This window comes from Hemiscyllium ocellatum, chromosome 12 (genome assembly GCF_020745735.1).
Source record: "Hemiscyllium ocellatum isolate sHemOce1 chromosome 12, sHemOce1.pat.X.cur, whole genome shotgun sequence".
NCBI classification, from domain to species: domain Eukaryota; kingdom Metazoa; phylum Chordata; class Chondrichthyes; order Orectolobiformes; family Hemiscylliidae; genus Hemiscyllium; species Hemiscyllium ocellatum.
In genome coordinates, this window is record NC_083412.1 from 43503413 (window position 1) to 43530831 (window position 27419).

General features: G+C 39.3%; 1 protein-coding gene across 1 annotated transcript in view; it reads left to right on the forward strand.

Annotated features, from left to right (window-relative positions):
- The window catches only part of igsf11 (immunoglobulin superfamily member 11), a 180105-nt gene that overhangs the window by 129395 nt on the left and 23291 nt on the right, over nt 1–27419 (forward strand). Inside the window, exons 3-4 of the mRNA XM_060833005.1 lie at nt 611–818; nt 17348–17503. Of these exons, the coding sequence (XP_060688988.1) occupies nt 611–818; nt 17348–17503 (364 nt within the window). The remainder of the gene's footprint in view (nt 1–610; nt 819–17347; nt 17504–27419) is intronic.

Here is a 27419-nt window from a genome sequence, read left to right on the forward strand (position 1 = left end):
AACCCGGGTCTACAGGCGCTGTGAGGCAGCAGTGCTAACCACTGTGCCACCGTGCCACCCACTATGCCACCTCCATCATGGGTATTTAATATTCAGCATCGTAAGTTTAGAGCCAATAACTATAACATGTCGCCTTTATATGAGATGTGACCAGCTTCCATTAAAACAATTGTCTCTGCTGTACATTAAACAAAATCTGGTTATAGTTCCAGTTACAAAGAAAAGGCAATTTTGTCACCAAAATTTCAGTAGAAGTGCCTGAAAGGAATTTGTACAATTACAGAACGTGTACATTCTCTGATAATTAACAAGATTGAAGAAATTGTAAAATTGTTAAAATGTCATATTGATTGTAAATAAACATATCTTCTCTGGGCACCTCAAATTAACATTGATCAGGTGAAGCCCTATGGGACCTCTTGTGTTGCTGAAACCTGTACAAACACACAGGTGCATAGCTCTCTTGATAATCTATTCTATGTGAAAAACTCAGGTGTTCTAATAAGATAAAAATGAAGTAAATGTATGTGACACTGTTGCATTTTAGAATTGGTCAATGGTCACAATAAATTAAAAGGAACATATTCTATTTCTTCTTTTTCTGTCACAGGTAATTTTGTACCAGGGCGGCCAGGTAATTAGTGGAGCCACCCAGTTTAATTCCCGTGTCGGATTTGTTGTCACTATGCCAAGCACAAGTGCCTCCATCTTCATTAATAATACACAACTGTCAGACACAGGGACATACCAATGCTTGGTGAACAATCTGCCTGACAGAGGAGAGAGGAACATAGGCATTCTTGGATTGTCTGTACTAGGTATGTTATTTATTCTCCTATCTTTCTCTGAGATTATGATCCTGCATGCAATGCATAGGATATAATTTTGGCATGCTGTGCAAGGGTTATTACCATGAAAGTGCACACATGACAGTGCGACTTGTCAAGTCAGTCGATCCACCTTATTACACAGTTGCTCAATATTCCAAAGAGATGAAAGCTGCAAATTACCGTGATCCTTCAGTGACAAAATGAATGGTCAAATTGAGGCTATATTGCTGACTTGAAGGTTTATTTTCTAGACTGGCTTTTAAGGTTATAGGTCAACTTGAGACTGCCATTTTCAATCCTACTTTCACTTGATGTTAATCCACACTACAAAATTGTGTTCAAATTCGATTATGTAACACTGGGTTATCCATTTCACTGAACACTGTATTTATAATGTAAGGGTATCAAGATGTTGCACTCTCACCTTCTATTTTGTAATTTAAGCACTGTCATATTTGAAATACAGTAACCAAAGCTTTACTTTATGAAGCATGATGACTTGAATTTGATGAATTATAAAAGATGGCAACTGAAAGTGAAAAATGCAGCAATTAAGATTAAATAGCGTGCATTGGTTTTCCATCCATTATCTTGCTCAGAGCTGGAGGGGAAATGGCATTAAAAAAAACACAATTGCATGAGAAGGCCTTTACATTTTTCACCTTGAACTGGATTTCCCATAAATATCACCTCTGGTCACCTTTCCCTGACTGCTGTATTTATGTACTTATGGGTAGCAGGAGCTTTTCGTCTTACTTCACAGCTTTGTATCATCACATGGAACCACTTAATGGGACAAAAGACCCGCAGGAGAGATAGTCATACCTCTTGATTTCTGTAAATAGCAGATTGCAGCCGAGTTCATTGCTTTTTCTTTCTCTGAAATGCCTCTTGGGACCTTTATCTCTTTTCAGGCTTGTTCTGGTGCAGTAGTAGTCTTTTGTCCCCCTCTCCCAGTATGAGAGGGGGTGTCCTGGTCCTGTGATTGTGGTGGTCTCTGGTGATGAGTAGATATTTTTGCCTCAAGTGACATCACTACAAAGAGAGGGATTCAGTACGTTTGGACAACTGTGGAAATTCATGCTCTTACTTTATGTGCTGTTTGAAATAACTGTCTTCACTACATTTCAAAATAGAGGCATATGGCACAGAAACAGACCTTTTGGTCCCAACTTGTCCACGCCGACCAGGTTTGTCAAACAAAACTAGTCCCATTTGCCAAAATGGAAAGCAGAAATGGCTTTTAGTCAAATGTTAATTATACGGAAAATGCCACCTTCGCTGGCAAAATTGGTTTTGAAGATCGGAATGTGTACAACTTCAATAGCATGATTATAAATTCTCTGCTTCAACAATTTTAATACATGCATAGATACTTGATTATTTCCCTTTTGTGAAGTAAATAAAGATCACTATAATGTATAATTTAGCTTTGACATCTGTAGATTAGATACAGTTATTGCTTTGATCCCAAATACGGTCACAATGAATGGGCATTATATCTGAATTTCAAAGAATCCTTAAAATTCATTGATCTTTTTCATGTTTCCGGTTGTTAGTCATCACGTGTGTAAAATGTGAAGGGAGCAATTAGAGCTTCCTGAGAGACAGTCTTCTGAATATTCCATCTGGGACTTGAATATAAAAGAGCGACAGAGGTTGTTGGAAAAGCACCATCTGTGAAGAGAAATCAGAGTTAATGTTCTGAGGAAGGGTCACCCGACCTGAAATGTTAACTCTGATTTCTCTTCACAGAAGCTGCCAGACCTGCTGATAAATTCAACAGTCCTGTTTCCTCAACCGAAATCACTTTTTAAAATAAGTAATGATCATTTATCTGAATATTGGTTGTGGTATCTTGCTGAATATAAATTGGTTGCCTTGTTTCCTTGAAATGCAACAGGGGCTTCACATCAGGTGGACATCCTGAGATCATAGAAGGTTCTCATTTTAGATGCAAACTTTTCCTTCCTCCCTTCATTCTTATCCTTTTTCCTATATTTTTATAAATGCCATCAGCATCCAACAGACATTAAATTGCAAAGATTCCACACACTTTTGTTCTTATTCTTATGCTTTTTATTTGTGTTATAATTTCAAACCTATAGATCAGTCACTCCAATCATTATGAAATTGTACTCGTACGCAGAAAAGAATTGGCATGCTTGAGAAAGATTTTGTAGCATTTCATGTGCATGATGCTACTTTATTAAAATTAAGATTCAAGCATCTTGCAATATTGGGCAAAAGTTATGCTTTTATAAATAATTCTGAAGCTGCCAATTTTTGATCACATTAAGCCAGCAGTGTTCTGGATGGGTACAAAAATAAATTTGTGGTGGCTCCTGCTATGTCAGAAATTCTCGCACGTTTCAGCTCTGGCTGAAGAAATGCCCACTCTGTGGCAGATTACGTTCACTGAAAAATTGGGACATGGTAACACGAACTATCCTATTTCCCACGGCTACTATCTTTCCATGTCTCCTTCAAATGATGGTCTAGTATAGTTGTGTGCACCTCTGCATCAAGGTGCACATTTTCCATTAAAGGGATTCTGTTGAAGATGAAATTACACGTAAAGATTTTTTAAATTTCTTGGAACTAAGATTTGCTAAGATTTTGCAAAATTCCAATTCCATTTTTCTCAGGAATCCCTCACTTAGATTCTCCATTACATTTGGAGAAATTCAGCCAGGGACTAAATCCCTAATGGAATCTTACTTGATAAAATATTAATTGTGAAGAAAAAGTGCACCAGGTGGGCTGATCAATGTTTCACCTGAAAGGTTGGAGGACTGGAGGTATAATTGAAGACCTGACTTCAATCTGGGCATAATTGTTAACAAACTGAGATCTAAACTGTTTAGAAAGTTTGTGTTATGGCCAGAGCAGCCAGCCCTGTACCTTGTAAAGACATGACATTGTGACAAGTGACAGTCCAATGTAAAGGTACCTGCTTTGCCTGCAATCACTGTCTGTGTAATGGATTCAGTGTAGTCAGCTATACGTGTGCAATGTACAGTGGCAGCAGTAAGTACAGAATGCGGACTATCTCCATCTGTAACATGTATCATGTAAATAGCTTGAAGCTTATTTGCATCACTATCTTATTCAACAAATATCTGACTATCTGTAGAATATGGTATGCAGGCTAATATATAGAAACTTAAACAAACCACACTACAGTGGCATTGAGTAGGCATTCAAAGCTAGCCCATGGCTATTAAATGGATGCTAAAGGCTGAAAAGGTGTTATCATAAAAGTTGCAAAACTGCTTATTCTAAACAGTCATCCATCAATCAGTCTAGGTTCAGAGGTCAAGTTGTCTCTCCCATCAAGACTGGTGTCCTGAATTTCATGAAATATACAAGCTATGTTCCACAAGAGGTTACTGGTTTAAAATTAGCTAAATACTGGCCTATATCACCCTGAGAAACCCAAAGTTCAACCCAGTTCTCTACTGCAGCATGTGAAGGAGAATCCTTCAAGGGAATGACATCAGCTGGTGTACAGACTTGTAACCCACACAGTAAGACAGCACAAGGCAAACTTAAAGCATTGTTCAGGTGCCATCATAAAGGTTGAAGATTTTATCCTCATCCAAAAGGAATATACAAGCTGCACTGTATGCCAAAATTGACACTGACACTGGTACCAGTGCAAGTATCTCCCTTTAAACCATGTTATACAAGATACTTAGGAAACTGGCACATGAGGTGAAGTCTACACAAGACAGCCCAACTCCTTACATTATGTCTGACATCTCATGCTTTGGAACTATCCATTTTATGTGCCAATCCGTCTCCTCAGGATAAACACATGAAACAGCTTTTGCATCATTGAAACAGATGGGTGACTAGTCTGCCAGTGTGTGCAGATTGACATATTATCACAGTCCATGAGGTGACAAACCCATCAGCTCCAGTACCAAAGATTCCAAACCATTGCATTGAGTCTTGGCATCACTGCCTAACCTTAACCCATACTAGCTTGATGCAGTTGGCAACTTTAAAACAGAAAGACTTTACTCAACCCAATATCAAGTCGTCTTGTAAGTTAAGTATCCTTATTCAGGCTCAAACCACAATTGACTTCCAAATACACAAAAAAAAATTTGCAAAGTTGAGCATCTTACTGATCATTGAAGAAAGATGGCAGTCTACGTATACATTTAGGGCAATTGAAAAATGTATCATGAAGATGTATAAGTTTCCAGATGCTAAGCACTTTTCTAAGTTCAATGCCAAGAATAGATATGGGATGAAAAGCTTTTCTCTGATGGAAATGGAATTGACCTCTTTTAAAATACCTATCAATAGAAACTCAAATTATCATTTGGATTACTTGTAAAACAGGGCATAGTTTAACAACCTATAGATTATATCATTGAGAATCTACTAGGTTGTTTCTGTGTCACAAATAATATCACATTTCTCAGAGGAGCTAAGCATGGACATGAGACAAACCTGCATTGACAAGGAAATGTGGTCATGTTTTCACCAGTAGTAAGTGTCAAATCAACATGAACCAAACCAGTTTCTTCAGTTCAGTCTGTTTATCAGTTGGTATTAAACCTGATCCTACCAAATTATAAGACGTACAAAAGATACCTACCTGTAAAACAAAGACATTTTACAAATGTGTCTTGCATTCTTTAAATCTTTCATGCTCAAACTTTTGTGACCAAGATACACCATACATATATACGACAGAAAGATCACCATGAGGAAGGCAATGGCGAAGTAGTATTATCGCTGGACTGTTACTCCAGAAACCCTAATAATGTTCGGGGGACCCAGGTTCAAATCCGGCCACAACAATTTTTTTAAAAGTCTGGAGTTAAGAATCTGCTAATGACAATGAATCCATTGTCAATTGTCAGAAAAACCCATCTGGTTCACTGATTACCTTTGAAGGAAGGAAACTGCCATCTTAACCTGGTCTGGTCTATACATGACTCGAGATCCAGAGCAATATGGTTGACTCTCACTACCTTCTGGACAGTTAGGGGTGGGCAATAAATGTTGGACTAGCCAGTGATGTACTCATCCAATGAATGAATGAATGAATAAAAAACAAACCCATTTTTGAATCTTGCAAAACGCTCTTAATATGTACTTCAATATTTTGACCCCTCAAAACTCATCATCTTGGAAGGAAATGCAACTTGGAAAAGGCTTGGAGCCTTTTTCTTATTTAGGTTGCAGGATGACTGCCTTGTGTGTTTGTATTTAGTCATCGAGTCCGACAGCACAGAAACAGACGCTTAGGTTCAATTTGACTATGCTGACCAAGTTTCTCAAACTAAACTAGTCCCATTTGCTGCCTTATGACAACTCAGGCTAACAACAGCAACACTGAAAGAGAGACTTGTGCTGTAGTTTTCTAGATACAGTGATCTCATCAGTGCATGTTTGGCAAGCACTTCCTTGTTCATAGTGAGCACAAGCTGTCAGAAATGGTGTGTCTGAAACTTGTGTGCACCTCCATGACTGCAACATCTGTTTGTCACAATCTCATGGATATGATTGTGAACAATAAAATAACCCAGGTTCCTAAATGACCATCTTTGATGGTCTCGCATGACTTCTAAGCCTCACTCAGAGCAAAGATGTTCCTGTTAGACCTGCATGTGCATAGTATTGATTAAGACTATCTTCCAGTTCAGATTCAATCTCCTATCTCCTACACAGTCAATGAGATCAGATTCAGCAAGCTTTGTCAGATGAAAACATTTCAGTTTTGGCTACCAAAGTGGCTAACCACACACATATCCACACTGTGCTTCATTTGCTGTGCATTTGCCCATTCACTCAACTTATTCAAATCACACTGAACCATCTCCTGCATCTTCATAGTTTGCCTTCCATCCAGCTTTGTGTTGTTGATGAATTTGAGACTATTACATTTAGTTCCCTCATCTAAATCTCTGATATGTATTGTGAATAGTTCAGATCCAAGCATTGATCCCTGTGGTACCTTGAGTCAGCTGCCAAGAATAAACCCATTTATCCCAACTCTTCTTTTTCAGTCTGCCAACTAGTTCTCTGTCCCTGTCAGTACATTGTCCCCAATCTCATGCTCTTTAATATGACATGCTAATCTCTTATATGGGACCTTTATCACAAGCCTTCTGAATGTCCAAATAACCCACATTCAGAGGCCCTCCTTTATCAACTCTACTCTGTGGGGTCTCCAACTTGTGAACTTCTGACTTATGAAAGCTTGTACTTACATTTCTTTCTGAGATCGTATTTGTAATTTTGAAGATCCAACATTCTACCATTTCATGTACTTATGAGTGGCTCATTATCTTGCAAAGTATTCCAACTGGTACAGAGTTGACTTGCAAATAGACTCCAGAATGGAACTTGTTTGCAACCTAGGGAGTGCTTGTAGTTACATCCTCAAAGAATTCCAATAGATTTGTCAGGGATAATTTTTGTTTAGTAAATCCTAGCTGACTCTGTTCAATCCTGTCACTTTTTTCCCCAAGTGCTCTCCTATTAAATCTGTTATGATGAGCTAACATTTCCTTATGACTGATGTCAGGCAAACCTGTCTACAATTCACTCTTTTTCTCTCGATTTTCTTTTGAAATAGAGGGGTTAGATTAGCTACATTCCAATCGAAGGGAACATGCAGAGAACACGAAAACACAGAACAATAACAACATTGTTTGCTAGAGCACTTCAATTTTCATAGACTGCATGTGGTATAACAGTTCAAACAAAAGTTTGTAAAATACAAACAACAATTTTTAAAATACATTTCTAAAATGGTTCCTAGAACAATATGTATTAGAATTGTCAAAGCAATTGGTATTTACTGAGGAGTTATGAGCTAGAATTAATTATCAATCTCACAGCAAGGGGACATCTTGGGAATGGTAACAATAATCTGATTGAAATTGATATTTGATTTGAGAAAAAGGGAAAGACCAAGGCTTTATATATAAGTAAAGCAAGCTTGAAGGGATAAGAAATAAATTGAATTCAACTTTGCTTTGTGAGTTGAACTTAAAGATAAACAGTGGGAAGTATTTAAAGAATGTTTGAAGTGATACACAACCAATGTGGTCACTAAAAGGAAAAGGCTCAATTTATAAAAAAACAAATGTCAGGTTCCATATGTACGCTGATGACATCCACCTGTACCTTGCAGTCTGCTCTCTCTGTCTTTGTGGTGTCATATGGCCTGTCCTAATTAGTCTTGGCTGCCATGAAATCGCCACTTATAAAATTTAGGAGTTCAAACCTTGGAACCAAAGACAACAATCAATGAAAACAGAAATTGCTGAAAAATCTCAGCAGGTTAAGCAGCATTTGTGGAGAGAAATCAGAGTAACGGGTTTGGATACAGTACTCAGAATTGATGGTAGCTAGACAAAAGGATAGTTTTTATACAGAAGACGGGCTTGGGGTTTGGGCGAGGTGAAGAAGAGGCTGCTGCTGCAGGGGTAGAGGCTAAACTTTAGATGGAGATAGAGTCCAAAGGGAGAGAAAAAGAGTTAGACAGACAAAGGAATGGTCAAAATTCAGTTTGGGGAATGAATTACTGCTAATGGGGACAAGCAGTAGCTGAAAATGGATAGTGTGCAGGCGTGGGGAAAAGCATGGGGAATGGTGCCCAAGCCCCAAAACCAATAATTCCTAACCACCAATACCATCCCAACCTGGTAATTTTGTCAGACTAAATAGTGTTCACAATTTAGTGTTCCATTTGACCCTTAATTAAGTTTCTGACTCTTCACCCTCTTCAACATAAAATGTAGACTTACTTCCATAAGATTGCACCTCTCCATTTCCACCATGTCCCATTTGAAATTCTTGTCAACTCCCTGATTTTTCTAGGCTCTTACGTTCCAATGCCCTCCTGGTTAGTCTCTTATTACCACTGTCCATGAACTTGAGCTCATCCAAAGTTTGCCTGACCTTATCCGAACTCTCACTAACTCCTGTTCACTCAATGACCTGTGTGGATTCTCAGTTCCCACCGTTGCCTAAATGTTCACACCTTTTAATGGTTTAAACCAATCCTATCACTCCAATAAAGCACATTGGGATGTTTTACAACGTTGACAGGTCAAATTCTTCACAAAACTCATAGTATGGATGATACCCTGCTTTCAAGCAGTTTGATCATGGCATGGAGCTGTTGTTGCTTCCATTCCTGGAGCTTGTTTCTGGGCAGTCTGTGCTAACTTCTGTATTGCATTGATATGATGTTCTGAGGAGGAAAGCTAGAGTTCTGGTAAATGTTACCAGGGAGATGACCATACCAGTTGGGTCAGCTCCAGTCATACTGCACTCCAAAGTGTTAACTCTGTTTCTCTCTTCACAGATGCTGCCAGATTTGTTTTTCCAGCATTTTCTTTCTTTTTCAGATTTTTAGAATCTGCACTATTTTGTTTTTGTTGCTGCCATCTTCCTTGCACCTGAATCTGGCCCCAAAGTTTAATTGAAAAGTAGTTCTCAGATACTTGAAGCCCTTAAGAGGTGGCAACAAGTCTAAAGGCCATGATTGGTGGTTGAAAATCTTGTGCCCCCAGAAATAAAATATTTCCTTACAGTGAAGACTTGCTCCTGGGAGAGCTCAATGTAGAGTGAAAAAGATTAAATCATTTTCCTGAACCAGGTAATTAAAAAATATTATCATGAATTTTTAAGTCACATTTTTAAGGTAATTTACACATTGATCATGATTTCACGAATTATACAAAAAGTTGCATTCTGCTGCAAGTCATAGAGATGTACAGCACAGAAACAGACCCTTTGGTCCAACTTGTCCAAGCCAACCAGATATTCCAACCTAATCTGGTCCCATTTGCCAGCACTTAGCCAAAATCCCTCTAAACCCTTCCTCTTCATATACCCTTCTAGATGCCTTTTAAATGTTGCAATTCTACCTACCTCCACCACTTCTTCTGGCAGCTCAATCCATACATGCAACACCCTCTGCATGAAAACGTTGCCCCTTACATCTCTTTTAAATCTTTTCCCTCTCACCCTGAACGTATGACTTCTAGTTCTGGACTCCTCCCACCCCAGGGAAAAGGACTTTGTCTATTTATCCTGTTCACGCCCCTCATGATTTTATAAACCTCTAAAAGGTCACCCCTCAGCCTCCAACGCTCCAGGGAAAATAGCTCCAGCCTAGTCAGCCCCTCCCTATAGCTCAAATCCTCCAAACATGGCAACATCTGAACCCTTTCACGTTTCACAACATCTTTCTGATAGGAAGGAGACCAGAATTGCACGTCTTTTGTGCTTACTTTTAGTTTCTTTTAATGTTATAGCTTTTTACAGCAAAAAGCTGCAGTGTTTTCCTGATATAACCATGGAGGAAAATGCAGTATTGCACAGATGATTCAGGGTTTTCTTTTGAAATTCATTTACTGTTTTACCTTTATTACAATGTTAGATTTGAAACAATGCACTAGAGGGTGCTGTTGAGCCATTTTCCTCTGCCTTTGTCGACTGGGATATAATACGTTGGCACTGTGATTATTCATGTTATACACAAAAGCAAAAGATAATTCCGGGCAAAATTATAGACGATAGAATGAAATTAAATAGACTGTACAAAATCTTTTTCAGACCAGTTGAGCCATGGGGAACTCCAAGAGCAAGGGCACATTAATCTGAACGTTAGCACTCAGTCACTGAAATCAGAAAATACTGTTTAAAACAAATTTGAATTCTCTCCCATAAGACAATGGATACTAGGTTGTTTTGAGCTTTCAAGACCTAACATAGGCAGATAGACTTATGTTAATAAGGTTATCCGATATTTCAGTAAAGGCAGGAAAATGAGTTGAGGTGCAGATCAGCAATGATGTAATTGAGAGGTAGAGCAAACTTGAGGGGGTGATTGGCTTACTCCAGTTTCTAATGTTTCTGTCCTTCACTTCAATGAAACATCGGTAGGTTCCAGACCCACCTTGTGCTGTACATCCACAAGTACGATGGTACCCATTTTTGTACATATGTATAGACCATCAGGGTACTTCTGGCTCTGAACATTATACAATGTCTTTTTGTTTTTGAAAAAAATCCAAACACTTGCAGTAATACTGTAATTGAACAAAAGGTTTCCTTCAAAGAAACCATTGGTAGCTCTGCCAGTTCCCAACATTCCACATATCCAGCAGACAATGATAGGCATAATACAAATGCATCTGCATCTACCAAAATATTTTCAGAAAATGGTGTTCACCAATTTCCTCAATTTAAAGAAGCAAGTTCAGAGCAAACCTGGTGAAATAGAAAGATTATCCATAATTCTGTTCCTGCTATGGTCAACTCTAATACAGTAAAACAGTTGTGATGAATGAGGCTTGCTGCATCGAAGGTGATATTGTTGACGTAATGACAGTGACACAGGTTGCTTTCCAAATTGATGTTTTTTCTCTCTTTCCTGATTGTGGCATCTTTTAGAAAAGAACCATTCTGGATTAAGAAACATGTATGTGAACATTTTGTTTTTCTGTTACAAGCTGCTGAAAGGAGCTCAGCTCAGCACAGTCTTCACTTTCTCTGTTTGACCTTTCCCTTCCTTTTCCTCCTACACTCTGGCCTTCACTAGCTGTGAACTCCAAATGGCCCTGCAACATTTGGTAATCTGTTCAAGTTTGTGCTTTCACTTCATGCTGCTAAGCAGGACAGCTTTAGTGACCTTGCCTTTCATTCTCACTCTGAAAGGTCACCAGTAAAGGTTCTTTAATCCTGTTAAGTTTTAATTCCAGTAACACAGATTTCTACTTGTTTCAGTAGTAATTTGTTTTTTTCAATCCATCCTGAGAGTTATGAAAATTCTGAAATATTTAAAGAAACATAGGAAAATCAATTTCCATTTTATGAACGACTGTTTTGAGTGTGATGGGGATGGGAGAGTGGGTGACAGCTGTAGGTTGTTATTTCACGCCGATGTGGTTTTTAAAAATATATCCTGAAATTATTAATACTAAAACTCAGTAATATGTTTGAGTAGGAATTATATAGATGTTGGGCATTTTTATGTCTTGATTTCTCAATATGATCTGGGATTGTGTGTGGGCATCTCTCGACTGAGGCCAGGAGCTAAGGAGAGGAAGCTCTGTGTTCATTCTCCTGGTTATTTCAAGCACAATGGAAATAGAAGCTTAAGATTATATTATCCATTTTCAACATGAAATGTAGGACTTGGGTGATCCAAGAGCTCCATAATGTGATTTTAAAAAATCATAAAAGAAAATAAAATTTTGTCAATATTTGATGTTTTTGTTGTCACATTGGTAGCTTTCCTCTATTTAACTTCTGTTCTGACAATTATTTAGTCACAGTTAGAAGTCATTATTTCATCTACATGTTCTCCCAAGGCCTGTTTGTATGGTTATGAAAGCATTTATTTAGTTTTGAATGCCCAGATATAGGAACATTCTGAGAAAAAGCACAAAATAACAACATAAATATAGAATTGTAAAATGTCAGCGTGCTTTAGGAGCTTAAACATTGCTGCTGCAACGCAGTATATATCTGGGAAACATGTGAAGGATACTTGATAGTTCACTGCTCAACAGAATTTATCCTGTAAATGGAGAATTTGATGTCAATAAACCAAGTGTTTTATGCAGTCTTTAGCCAAAGGTTTGTCATGATTACCCTCTGAACTGCAATTAAATGTTTATTCAAAAATCTATTTTTGATTTCTTAAGGCTAACGCAGGTACTCATGTGAAGTTGTTTCTCCTAGTTATAAAAATGGTCATTATATTTTTACAGTGAAATTGTGGATATGAGCATAAAGATCCTTTTGCACAATTTTTATACAATGAATAGGCAAGTGAAATCTCTCTCTGTAACAATATGGAAATGTTGGGACAAAAAGAGTAAGTGCTCAAAATACATCATAGGCCAGGCAGGATCTGTGGAGAGAGAAACAATTATTATTTAAAGTTGGTGATCTTTCATTAAAACAGGGAAAAGGTAGAGATGTAATAAGTTTTGAGCAAAGTGGGTGTGTACACCAAGGTCAAAGGATAGCTTCTAATAGAGTGGATGGAAACACAAGACGAGAAATAATAAATCATTAACGGTGGAAAGGGTTCAGGAGTCTAACAGAAACACTGCTGGGGAGAAGAGCAAATCTCTAAGCTAGACAATCCTGGATGAGGGAAAGAAGGGAATTAGATATTAATCAAAATGTAGAATGGTTCAGATGCTTGAAATCTGAATTAGAAACAGAAAATCCTGAAAACATTCAGACACTGTTGCTGTCCATGCACATGCTGCCTGACCTGTGATATATTTCAATATTTTCTGTTTTTATTTCAGGTTTCCAGCATCTCCAATGCTCAGCTTTTTGGTGGAAAAATGGAATCTGTTACACATCCAAGTTGAATTTGGTAACCAGAATTTGCACTCAACAGTGTGCTTTAAAAGAAGGAATTGCTGATAAATAAAGATGTGTTAGTGTAGTGTTAGGAAGGGAGCACTACTGCTAGCCCACCTCCTGCAGTGCCAAGTATGATTTTAATGACAAGTACATCAGTGCATTCAATATTGGTACGCACAGCATTTCACAACTACTTTCATTTCTGAAATGTGTTTGGAACTGTACCATATTTGCTGATACTGCAGGTAATCATTTTGCTGTCGGAAGGTAACTGTTACTATTTAGTTAGAAATTGTCTAATCTATTGACAGAGGCTTGCTGACCCACTGCAGTGCCATTTGAGGTATAATGTTGTCAGTGCAGTTGTTGGTGCAGTGAAGCACATCCTCCCAGGTTCAGTGTTAGATCTCTGAATGTGTCAACAGACAGCTGAGAGTCCAATTAAATATTAAGGGAAGGATTTGTAGTGTCCAAATTGGACAGCTTGTCAATGCAATAGAAAATAAAGGTTGGTAAAGTATTGATGTCCTGCCACTAAATCTTACCAGCATCTTGTATAATACCTCATATCATTGAATCACAAGATAGATATGGATGGGGACAGCTTTTTGACTGAATGTAACTCATCTATCTACGAGAAACTAATCCTCCATCATAACTTATCACAGTCACAGCTTTCAATCTTCTTAGGTTTGGAAGTGGGGCAAGAGGAATTCAGGAATTACAAATGTTACAGCTTTGTTCAAAACAAAAGGGAGTGGTCAAATCCAGCTGAGTGACCCAAACATTGGTCCATGTTGAGAAGTGTTTAGAAATATGAATGGAAAAGCACAGTTTAAAATATAAAAACAGGTTCTTGCAGAAATGATGTTTGAAGAACTGGATTGAATTATTTGGAGCAGAAATAGAGAGGATGGATGGTCACGCAGTTGATGTTGTCTAGATATCCTTTCAACATGTGTCTGATGATGTACCACTTGGTAGATATGTTATCAAAATTGAAGTTCACATAGAAAACAAAGGGCGATGCCTGTACGAATATAAAATTGGTTCAGGGATAGAAAGCAAAGAGAACTGTTGGTTGCTTTACAAGTTAGAAGGAAGTATGCAATAGTATCTTACAGGGATGGGTGTTCATATTACTGTTATTCTTTATGTTTTGATATTTGGAGAGCACAAAGCTTGGAAATATGGTAAACATTAAGGAGGATAGGAACAGACTTCAGCAGACAAAGATGATTAAAATGTACAACATGTACCAAATGAAATATAATGCAGAGAAGAAATAACAATATTGATATGAAGAATGGGAAAGGCACTCTAAGCTAAATGTGCAATTTTGGAAAACGTGCAAGAAGTCAAGGACATCAGTTTATTGGGGCACAATTATTTTTGAAGAAGGCAGAACAAATTGAGATGTCTGGTATGAAGGTATACAAATTTGGCTTTATAAATAGAAACATGCAACAAGGTCTCCTAGATTATTGGGGACAGTTTTGGTTAGTGTGATCAAATGTGGCCTGACAAATATTAAAGAAGTGTTTGAATTGCTCCCCAGATGTTTCTTTTGGTTTTTGGCAACAGCGGGAAACGAACTGATGCTAACAGTGCAGCATCAATTAACCAGCCTTTTCTTTAAGATGGTGACATTTTTCTGAGGTACACCAGAGATCCATTACATCTGCAACTCATCTCTTCACTAGTGACAAGCATAGTAGGAGGATGGGATAACATGGAATTAATATGCAGTTATCTTTTAATCACATATCTGTGGACCCATGGTTTCAAGTGAAATTGTTGCCCCTGTACACTGAGGACTCACCTGATCGTTCTCGGTATTCAGAATTGTCTACCAGAATTCATCATGTGCTGCCATCCTGATGTCCTACCAGTTGCTCTGCTGAGATCCTGAGTGCAGAATGTTTGCACCTGCGACAAGATACAGTCCATGGGAAAAGATTTTCCATTATTGGTCAGGATCCTGAGTGTTGAAATGTGGGTGCTGGCTCCATGTTGGATGGATTTGCAAGCAGGATTCAGTTTGTTGACCCTTCAAGCTTGCTCAGTAAGATCATGACTGATCTGATTATGGTCACAGCTCCACTTTCCTACAAATCTTGCACACACCCTCCCCCACAATCCTTGACTCACTTGTCCATTTAAAATGTACCTAACTTGGTCTTGAATAAATATGAAGATCCAGTCTCCATTATCTCCTGGGGAAGAAGTTTCCACACTCTAATAAACCTCTAAGAAATATATATGCTTCAATCAACATAACTATGGATCTGTGATTTCAAATGAAATTGTTATCCCCATACACTGATGATCCACCTGATTGTTCTAGGTGTTCAGATTTGTCTGCCAACTCCACAATTCATAATGTGCTTCTATCCTGATGGGGAGAAAAAAAAAACCTCCTCTTTGTCTGAAAAGAAAGACCCCTCATTTTTGACTCGATCCCCTAGCTTGTCTCTCCCACGAGAAGAAACATCCTCTCAGTATCCAGTTAGTCCAGTCTCAGAGCCATACATCATGGAAAAAGACCTAAATCTTACTTCAGTAAGATCACCTTGCAGTCTTCCAAACTCTCAATGGGTGTGAATCAAACCTGTTTAATGTTTCTTCACAAAATAAGCCTTTTATCACACAAGTGAGACAAGCTAATCTTATTTCAAATGTTTCAAAAGCAATTATCTTTTTTTATTCAAATCAGGAAACCAAAAATATAAGCTGTTCCCCAGATGTGATCTCATCAATGTTCCCCAGATGTGTTCTCACCAATGCCTTGCAGTGAAACTTCCTGACTTTATTATTGCGAGTGGAATTGAATATTAAACAATATTCACCCAACAGCGATTTTTGCTTACATTGTTGGTTAGTGGGTAAGTTTCCTGTACAATTAAGGCTGGTGGGTGGGCTTTCAAAGCCATTGGGTCCAACAGGAGACCCTTTGACTTGGAACGAACTGCATTCGCTGCAGGTATGGGGAGCTGATGGGAAGAGAGAGGATTTGATCATCTTGAACCACCCTCTTAGCACATCTAAAACTAAAAGAAAAAGACACAGCTGTTTACCACCATGAACTACCCATTGGTTGATCCCTGCAGCCAGATTTTTAGGGGTGAAAGGAAATGTCTGAGTCAGCCTGGAACGCTAACTGCCTTCCCCCATCTTCTACTCAGAGGTCACTTCCAGGCAGATCCTATGCCAAGCTATAGTGCAAGGCCTACAGGCGGACTGGGAACTTCCAGTTGGTTTCTGATCATTTATAAGTTATTATTATTATTTTTTATTACTTTGATTGCCTACTTGCTACTTTGAGATGGTTATCCATCTTGATATGACCTTTGTGATAACAGTCTCGAGGTTTGGATAGAGCTGACAAATCTTCTGGTCAGTGACATAGATTTATTATGCCCTGGTTTTCATCCCCAGATTAGGGCCAAAATGATGCCTATTGTTTTGCTTGATTTAACATCCATTATTTATCTTTTATTATTGGTTAATTCCTTGGACACACATTATTACCTCCCTAATCAATCACCTCATTGAAAGGAAGAATATATTGTGGTGTGATGTTCAATATTTTTAAAACTGTGATAGGATCCTTGAACATCTTTTTAATTTGAGAATTTAGTACATCGTGCCACATCACAAATGAACCTAAACGTTGTGTCAAGGTAAAGTTAGAAGTCAGAATGACAGTACTTGACTGAGCCCATAGCCTGGGTGAAGACTGAGATATGTATGAATTGTGCACACTTTTTCTCCGAAAACATTATTGGAGCATCATGCAATGTTATGGAACTTTGAATGGTGAATACTGTCTCTAACTTGGGATTCAGATGTAATGGGAGCACATTTATGGAACTTAATAAATGTTAATAATAAAATTATTATTTTATTATCTTAATAATAAAAAAGACATAATTTGCTTTTGTTTGCTGTGTTCATGTAACAGTTTTGTGGCATTCCTCGTGGAAGTTAGAGGAGTTGAAGAATTGATAAATAATATATGTATTTCCCAGGTGATATGAGACCTGTTTGCTCCTGTTTTCTCATTAGTTTCAATGGGCGGTGTTCAAGTGATACTGCAACCATGCTACTTAAGACTGATGTTTTGTATTCTCTTCTTTCAGTGCCACCCACTATCCCATCATGTAGACTTCAAGGAGTTGTTGATGCTGGAAATGATGTTACGCTCACTTGTAGTTCAAAAGAAGCTATCCCCATCCCAGCGTATTCCTGGGAAAAACTGGATTCATTTGATAAACTACCACCAATGTCAGTACAGGGTAATGTACATTGATATCAGTATTTGCCTTGTTAGATATTTTCTCTTTTTTTTAATTGTTCTGAATTTAAAAAAAAAGATGCTGGTTGGTCTTGTGCCTTTGTGGACACTAAATGAACAATTTCTTGCTGTATATCATAAAATCTGATTATCCATTTCAATTAAAGGGCAAACTCTGACAGAAGTAGAAAAGTCTGGCTCTCAAAGTCGAGCTGCGATGTTACCTCATTATTCCAAGCTTATTGCAGTGGCTGATAAACTCCTATCAATTAAATTAATAGTGAAGATGGTGCTTTTGTTGTTATACCATGTAGTTTGTCCCATTTATGTAAGGAGACCTAGAAACTCTTTTACAGAGAAGAAGTTTGTTTTTGAAATGCTATGTGGAAATATTGATAAAAATAAATGTAGTTCTTTAGTACATCAGTGGCATTGAACCGTAAATTTTTGCAAATGGGAACAAGAGAAATGACAGAGATTAATGCGAAAGTCATGACTGGGGGAAATAAAGATCAGGCAACATTAATCAAAGGAATAGTGAAATAGTATGGTGTAAAATGTCAGGAAATTATAGTGAATAGCGATAGACTAGCATGCTATTCTTAGGTAGGAATCATATAATGCAACATATATAGATTACAGCATTGAGATGCTACATTGGCATGAGACATTGCTGTTCACCTCTGCAGACCTTTCAATGCTTGCTGCTAAGGATAACAAATGGAGAGAACCCCTGCAGTCTGCGGTCCTTTCTACAGTGGAAGCGGGTTTGCAAGTCGAACATTTATATCTTGAATGAATGCTGTCACCTCTGCTGAATGTTTGGTGATCTTGCCTGAAAAGAATCAACATTTTTATGAAAGCAGAATAATTCTGTGACAGTAGATGGGGCACCAAGAATTATGCCACCATTAGTGCAAGCCAAACATGAGGAATATAGAAACATTAGCAAGTTGGGAATGAGAAAAAGGTCATTTAGCACATTAAGCCCACTATTTGCAATGCATCATGTGCAATTCACACTGTCATGGACTCAAACAACTTATTTAATCTCTTGAGAAAAAGAAATAACCACAGGGAAAAGCACAAGCGTGAAACTGCTTGAAATTTTCTCTCAAAGAAAATCTGGTGAAATTGTATGATATTAATCTAATGTGTTACAATCTATATTATTCAACTGCCTTGTTTCATTGTTTGACATTTTTATGGTGCTGGCTGCCTGAAGCCATAATGCTGCATAGAATATTTGGTCTCCTATATTAATAGTTATTCTAATTGCCTATTTATCTCTTTCCCTGTCTAAATATCTTAATTTAGAGTCATAGCAATGTACAGCATGGAAACAAACCCTTCAGTCCATGCTGACCAGATATCCTAAATTAATCTAGTCCCACTTGCCAATATTTGGTCCACATCTCTCTGAACCCTTCCTATTCATACACCCATCCAGATGCCTTTTAAATGTAATTTTACCAGTTTCTACCACTTCCTCTGACAGCGCATTCCATACATGCAACACCCTCTGTGTGAAAATGTTGTCCCTTCAGATCCTTGTAAAACTTTCCCCTCTCACCTTAAACCTTTGGATTCCCCTACTCCAGAGAAAATACCTTGTCTGTTCATCCTATCTATGTCTCTCATGATTTTATAAACCTCTATAAGGTCACCCCTCAGCCTTGGATGCTCCAGGGAAAATAGCCCCAACCTATTTAGCCTCTCCCTATAGCTCAAACCCTCCAACCATGGCAATATCATTGATAATCTGTTCTGAACTTTCTTTCGCAACATCCTTCCAATTGCAGGGAGACCAGAATTGCACACAGTATTCCAAAAGTGAATGTACAGCCACAGCATGACCTCCCAATTCCTATACTCAATGCACTGACCAATAAAAGCAAGCACATCAAATGTCTTCTTCATTATCCTTTCTATTTACGATTCCACTTTTGAGGAAATATGCATCTGCACTTCAAGGTCTCTCGTGCTCAGTAACATTCTTCAGAAACTTACTATTAAGTGTATAAATTCTGCTCTGATTTGCTTTTCCAAAGTGCAGTTTCTCACATTAATCAAAATGTGATATCTGTCACTCCTCGACCCATTGGCCCATCTGATCAAAGTCCCATTGTACTCTAAGGTAACCTTCTTCGCTGTACACTACACCTCTGATTTTGGTTTCGCATTCAAATCATTTATATAAATGATGAAAAGCAATGGACCCAGCACCAATCCTTTTGGCACACCACTGGTCACAGGCCTCCAGTCAGAAAAATAATCCTTCACCACCACTCTGTCTTCTGCTTTCAAGCCAATTATGTATCCAATGGCTACTTCTCCCTGTATTCCATGTGATCTAACCTTGCTAAATAGTCTACCATGAGGAACCTTCTCGACTGCCTTCCTGAAACCCATATAGATCACGTCCATTGCTCTGCCCTCATCAATCCTCTTCATTACTACTTCCAGAAACTCAATCAAGTTAGTGATTCATGATTTCCTACACACCAAAGCCATGTTAACTATCCTTAATCAGTCCTTGCCTTTCCAAATACATGTAAAACCTGTCCCTCAGGATTCCCTCCAACAACTTGCCCACCATCGATGTCAGGCTCACCAGTCTAAAGTTCTCTGGATTTTCCTTACCACCTTTCTTAAATAGTGGCACCACATTAGCCAACCTCCAGTCTACTAGCATCTCGCCTGTGACTATTGATGATACAAATATCTCAACAACAGGCCCAACAATCACTTCCCTAGCTTCCCATAGAGTTCTAAGGTACATCTGATCAGGTCCCAGGGATTTATTCACCTTAATGTGTTTTAAACATCCAGCACCACCTCCTCTGTAACATGGGCATTTTCAAGATGTTGCTATTTATTTCCCATGTTCTCTATCTTCCATGTCCTTCTCCATAGTAAACACTGATGCAAAAGACTCATTTAGTATCTCCGCCATCTCCTGCAGTTCCACACACAGGCAGCCTTGCTGATCTTTAAGAGAGCCTATCAGCAGGACACTTGGCAGCATGATGTGGGCTGGAAAGCCTGAGCAGGACTCTGGCAGCAACTTACTGTAGCAGGAAAAGCTGGACTCTCTTTAAATTATCTCTGTTATTTTGTTATAAGTTAATGTGAATGGTGCCTCTATAGAGCGATGGTTCACACTTTTCACTGCATTTTATATTGAATACACGTGACAATAAAAGATTTTCTATTCTATTCATGTATTCTCTCCATGGTTACTGCTTTGTCCTTAAAGTATTTATAGAATCCTTTTGAATTATTCTTAACTCTATTTGCCAAAGTTATCTCAAGTCCCCCTTGTTGCCCTCCTGATTTCCTTCTTAAGTATACTCCTACTGCCTTTATAATCTTCTAGGGAATCACTCCATCTCTGCTGTCTGTACCTGACAAATGCTTCCTTCGTATTCCTGACCAAAACTTCAGTTTCTCCCCTCACCCAGCATTCCCTCCAAGCAGCACCCTCACAGGAACATACAGTCTCGAGACTCTTGTTATTTCATTTCTGAAGGCTTCCCATTTTCCAGCCGTCCCTTTACCTGTGAATATCTGCTCCCAATCAACTTTTGAAAGGTCTTGCCTAATAACTGTCAAAATTGGTCATCCTCCAATTGAGAACTTGAACTTTTAGATCCAGTCTATCCTTTTCCATCACTATTTTAAAACGAATAGAATTATGGTCATTGACCCCTCTGTCACCTGCCCTGCCTTAGTTCCCATGAGTAAGTCAAGCTTTGCTCCTTTTCTGAGTACATCCACATACTGAATCAGAAAATTTTCTTGTACATAAGAAATTCCTCTCCATTCAATCCATAACACTATGGCAGTCCCAGGCTATGTTTGGAAAGTTAAAATCCCTACCATAATCACCTAAATTGTGTTCAAGGAATAGTTAGTTTAGGAAGAAAAAAAAGTTTGATAGACCAGTATAATTTTAATTCTGATGCACCACAGGTGAAATGCAGCCACGCTGAATGAATGCATAGCATCCTTGTGATGTAAATCACTGTGCTGCTAGTGTTCCATGTAATATGGCAAGTGTAGATAAAATTAGCAAACATTTTAAAATATAGGGGTTAATCAAGGACAGCCACAATGGCCTTGGCAAAGGCAATGCTGTTTAAAAAGTGATGTCGTTTTTTGATGATGTTATCAACTGAAAGTTGGAGAATGTATTTAAAACATTGAGTATGGATGGTTGGACTAAACTTAATAAGCTTTTTGCTATGAAGCCATGGATATAGGATACAAGAGTGAGAGAAGGAAGGATGGGAGAAAGTTCTTTGATGTAACAGGACCATGTAAAGCTTCGTCATAGGGAGAGTTGAGACAAAGGGAATTATATCTAGTAAGAGAAAGCTGACTAAACACTTGAAGCAGAGAATCATGGCAAAAGAGAATAGGGCGTTGCAATTGTCTTTGATAAGTTGAATGGACTATTTCTGCGAAGTAAGCTCCAGTGATCCAGTGGTTTCACATATTAATGCAGTTGGATGTTGCAGGGGTCTGATAGCTGCTTAGCTCTCCTGACCCTTATCAGCCAAGAGTGACCAGATGGGGATCTTCAGTGTGTCTAAAAAGGCCTTTATTGTAAACTTTTGCAAGGGCCCTATGACACACTGGACGCCCAGAAGAAAGGGTTAGTGACAGTTTTATTCTTGGATTCAGTTACAAGAGATTAACCCACGTCAATTTAAAGGTGTACCATTATCTAAATCCAATCACTACAATCAATTAGGTTTGCATCATTCATAGCATGTGAGTACAACTAACCAATCAGAGCATGGCTATGCCGATCTAATTGTAATATACAATTAGTGTGAAGTCATGTCCATATTGTCAAATCTAATTTTCCTACCGGCTACAATTTGTCTTAACATTATTAATATCTGGCTTGTGCACATTGATTGTCTTTCACCATCCAATGACATATTTGAGAGTGCAGATGTTCAACAAATATGTAACCCCTTTCTTTTTGAACCTGTGAACATTATCACTTTGCTATTTTACAGACAAATTGGCAAGAGCGCAAACGGTAGGGTAATCCCACATTATCTTCCCATGGCTTTACAATCAATTCCGTATTGTTTATAGTCTCTGAGTCCTCCCTTCCTGGGAACTGGCAACATGCAATTTTTATTGTGTTGTGAGTAAACACACAGCTAGTAGCTCGCAAATGTGTGCCTTTAATACAATTGCAAGATTTTTATTCACCCTTTCAGATGTTATTTTCTGATAACTGCTTTAAAAATCTGGATTAATGACTTTATTAAAGCAGAAATTTCATCCTGATATGTTAGCATGTTCTCATTAATATTGTAAGGTGTGTTTTAATTATTATCTTTCATGTTGTTGAATATAAGTTGCATAATTACATATGCAATATTTCCAATGTTGATGACCATTTGTAACCATTTCCTTGAAGAGGTTGTTGTTGTTGTTTTTGTTTTTATACATGACACTTCAGGGCCCAGAGGCCAAGCTGGGGGAGCAAGGCTGAGGAATGAAATTGGGTGGGAGGATGTGAGCTGCAGAACCCATTTCTTCCTGCCTCCTCGAGTCATGATGCAAAGGCTTGTGGGTAACCTGGACGGAATTGATATTAGGCTTATTCAGAGCTGAAAATATGTTGCTGGAAAAGCGCAGCAGGTCAGGCAGCATCCAAAGAGCAGGAGAATCAACGTTTCGGGCATGAGCCCTTCTTCAGGAATGAGGAGAGTGTGCCAAGCAGGCTAAGATAAAAGGTAGGGAGGAGGGACGTGGGGGAAGGGCGTTGGAAATGCGATAGGTGGAAGGAGGTCAAGGTGAGGGTGATAGACTGGAGTGGGGGTGGGGGCGGAAGAAGATTGCAGGTTAGGAAGGCGGTGCTGAGTTCGAGGGATTTGACTGAGACAAGGTGGGGGGAGGGGAAATGAGGAAACTGGAGAAATCTGAGCTCATCCCTTGTGGTTGGAGGGTTCCTAGGCGGAAGATGAGCGCTTTTCCTCCAGCCGTCGTGTTGCTATGGTCTGGCGATGGAGGAGTCCAAGGACCTGCATGTCCTTGGTGGAGTGGGAGGGGGAGTTGAAGTGTTGAGCCACGGGGTGGTTGGGTTGGTTGGTCCGAGTGTCCCAGAGGTGTTCTCTGAAACGTTCCGCAAATAGGCGGCCTGTCTCCCCAATGTAGAGGAGGCCACTTCGGGTGCAGCAGATGCATTAAATGATGTGTGTGGAGGTGCAGGTGAATTTGTGGCGGATATGGAAGGATCCCTTGGGGCCTTGGAGGGAAGTAAGGAGGGAGGTGTGGGCGCAAGTTTTGCATTTCTTGCGGTTGCAGGGGAAGGGGAAGATGCCGGGAATGGTTGTTGGGTTGGTGGGGGGTGTGGACCTGATGAGGGAGTCACGGAGGGAGTGCTCTTTTCAGAACGCTGATAGAGGAGGGGAGGGAAATATATCTCTGGTGGTGGGGTCCGTTTGGAGGTGGCGGAAATGATGATAGATGATACGATGTACATTACTCTTATTCAACCTGCATTACACAGGGTCACTCCATTCAACATCGGCACCAAACAAACTTGCCTGTGACTTACTAGGAGTACCTTCGTTCAAAGGTACTTTGTGTCCAATTTGAAGGATCTGGTGTTGGGACGGTGTCGGGATAAAGCAATCCATTATCTCCTCTTCCTTGCTGCCAATTGTCCTTTTTCCATCCTGCTGACATCTGCAGGGGAACAAGTACTAATCCTCAACAGAAACTCAGTGCAAAATTGATGGTGGTCTCTCATACAACATAGAACATTACAGCGCAGTACAAGTCCTTTGGCCCTCGATGTCGCGCCAACCTGTGGAACCAATCTGATGCCCATCTAACTTACACTACTACATTCTTGTCCATATGCCTATCCAATGACCATTTAAATACCATTAAAGTTGGCGAGTTTACTGCTCTTGCAGACAGGGTGTCCCATGCCCCTCCTACTCTGAGTAAAGAAACTACCTCTGATATCTGTCCTATATCTATCACCCCTCAATTTACATCTATGTTCCCTCGTGCTAGCCATTGCCATCTGAGGAAAAAGTCTCTCACTGTCCAACCTATCTAACCCTCTGATTATCTTCTATGTCTCAATTAAGTCACCTCTCAACATTCTTCTCTGTGACAAAAACAGCCTCCAGTCCCTCAGCCTATCCTTGTAAGACCTTCCCTTCATATCAGGCAACATCCTAGTAAATCTCCTCTGAACCCCATCCTTCCTATAATGTGGTGATCAGAACTGTACACAACACTCCAAATGTGGCCGCACCAGAGTTTTTTTACAGCTGTAGTATGACCTCATGGCTCCAAAACTCAATTCCTCTATGAATAAAAGCTAGCATACCATATGCTTTCTTAACAACCCTATCAACCTGGATCGCAATTTCTAAGGATCTATGTACCTGGACACTGGGATCTCTCTGCTCATCTACACTACCAAGAATCTTACCATTAGCCCAGTACTCTGTATTCCTGTTACTCCTTCCAAAGTGAATCACCTCACACTTTTCCACATTAAACACCATTTGCCACACCTCAGTCCAGCTCTGTAGCCTATCTATGTCTGTCTGTAACTTACAACATCCTTTGTAACTATCCATAACTCGACCAACCTTAGGGTCATCCACAAATTTACTAACCCATTCTTCAATGTCCTCATCCAGGTAATGTATATAAATGACCAAGAACAGTGGACCCAAACTGGAACCTTGTGGTACCCCACTAGTACTGAACTCCAGAATGAATATTTCACATCAACTACACCCTCTGTTTTCTTTCAGCTGGCCAATTTCTGATCCAAACCACTAAATTACTGTCAATCCCATGCCTCTGTATTTTGTGCAATAGCCTGCCATGGGGAACCTTATCAAGTGCCTTACTGAAATCCATATACATTACATCAATTGCTTTACCTCCATCCACCTGTTTGGTCACTATCTCAAAGAACTCAGCAAGGTTTGTGAGCCATAACCTACCCTTTACAAAACCATGTTGACTATCCCTAAACAACTTATTCTTTTCTGGATGATTATAAATCCTATCTCTGATAACCCTTTCCAACACTTCGCCCATAACTGAAGTAAGGCTCACAGGTCTGTAATTTCCAGGGTTGTCTCTACTCCCGTTCTTGAACAAGGGAACAATATTGCTATCCTCCAGTCTTCTGGCACTGTTCCTGTCAATAATGATGACTTAAAGATCAAAGCCAAAGGCATGGCAGTCTCCTCCATGGCTTCCCAGAGAACCCTAGGATAAATCCCATCCGGCCCAGGGGACTTATCTATTTTCACATTTTCCAGAGTTGCTAACACCACCACCTTCTGCACCTCAATTCCACTTAGTCTAGTAGCCTGTATCTTAATATGCTCCTCGACCAAGTTATCATTTTATCATGTGAATACAGACAAAAAAACATTCATTTAGCACTTCCCCTATCTCCTCTGATTCCACACGCAACTTCCCACTACTATGCTAGATTGGCCCTATCTTACTCGAATCATTCTTTTATTCCTAATATACCCATAGAAAGCCTTAGGGATTTCCTTGATCCTATTCATCAACGACTTCTCATGTCCCCTCCTGGCTCATCTTAGCTCTCTCTCTAGATCTTTCCTAGCTAGCTTGTAAATATCAAGTGCCCTAATTGAGTCATCACATCTCAATCTAACATAAGCCACCTTCTTCCCCTTGACAGAAGATTCAACTTCCTTAGTAAACCATGGCTCCCGTGCTTGACAACTTCCTCCCTGCCTGACAGGTATATAATTATCAAGTACCCCGCAGTAGCTGTTCCTTTCAACTGTGCCCAAGCCCTGCAGTTTCCTTCCCCATCCAATGCATCCTAAATCTTGCCTAATTGCATCATAATTGACTTTCCCTCAGCTATAGCTTTTGCCCCGTGGTATATGCCTGCCCCTATCCACCACTAAAGTAAACATAACTGAATTGTGGTCACTATCACCAAAGTGCTCACCTACCTCTCAATTTAACACCTGGCCGGGTTTATTGCCCAGTACCAAATCAAATGTGGCCTCACCCCTTGTTGGCCTGTCTATGTACTGTGTCAGGAAACCCTCCTGCACACATTGGACAAAAACTGACTCATCAAAAGTACTTAAATTATAGTATTCCCAGTCAATATTTGGAAAGTTAAAGTTCCCCCATAACAACTACACTGTCACTCACGTTCCTGTCGAGGATCATCTTTGCTATCCCATCCTATTTTCATCTTGGAGGTACTGCCCACCCTATGGTCGGGCAGCAGCGTTTTGTCAGAGAGGGAGTTGTGTGATTAAGACCTTAATTCATTGGAGGTCTGACACTGTCCTAGTGACTGGCCGATTGTCACGGGATAATATTGAGCCTCCGTGGAAAGCCAGTGCAGGATTTCCAACAATTCTTCAACTGGTGTATCTGCTATTAAATTTGGCCCTAACTCTCACTACAGCACTAACCATGAAATAATGTGGCTCATTTTCACACCTACTGAGGTGCAAATCTTTGTTCTCTTCATTCATGAAGGTACTTAATTATAGTCAACTGATTCCACTTAGAAAAAGAGGGATATTTTGAATGGCTAGCTTCCCAACCTATTAGCAGGATAATAGTAATAACTTGACAACGGGAATCTAGCTGGAGACAGGTAATGACTGACATAATAACACCCACTAGCATCCCTCCCAAAATTCAATAACTTTATTTTTCTGCCTCCTGCCACTGATTTATTTAATTTTATTTTCTCCATTTAAAGACTCCATAACCTTATCAAGGGGCTGACTTGGAACAGTTGCTAAACCTGATGGTGCAAAATAAGACTCAATTAATGCAGGGTCGAAAGGACGATAATCAGTGAATCGCTGCGGCTCAATTACTTGGATATAATA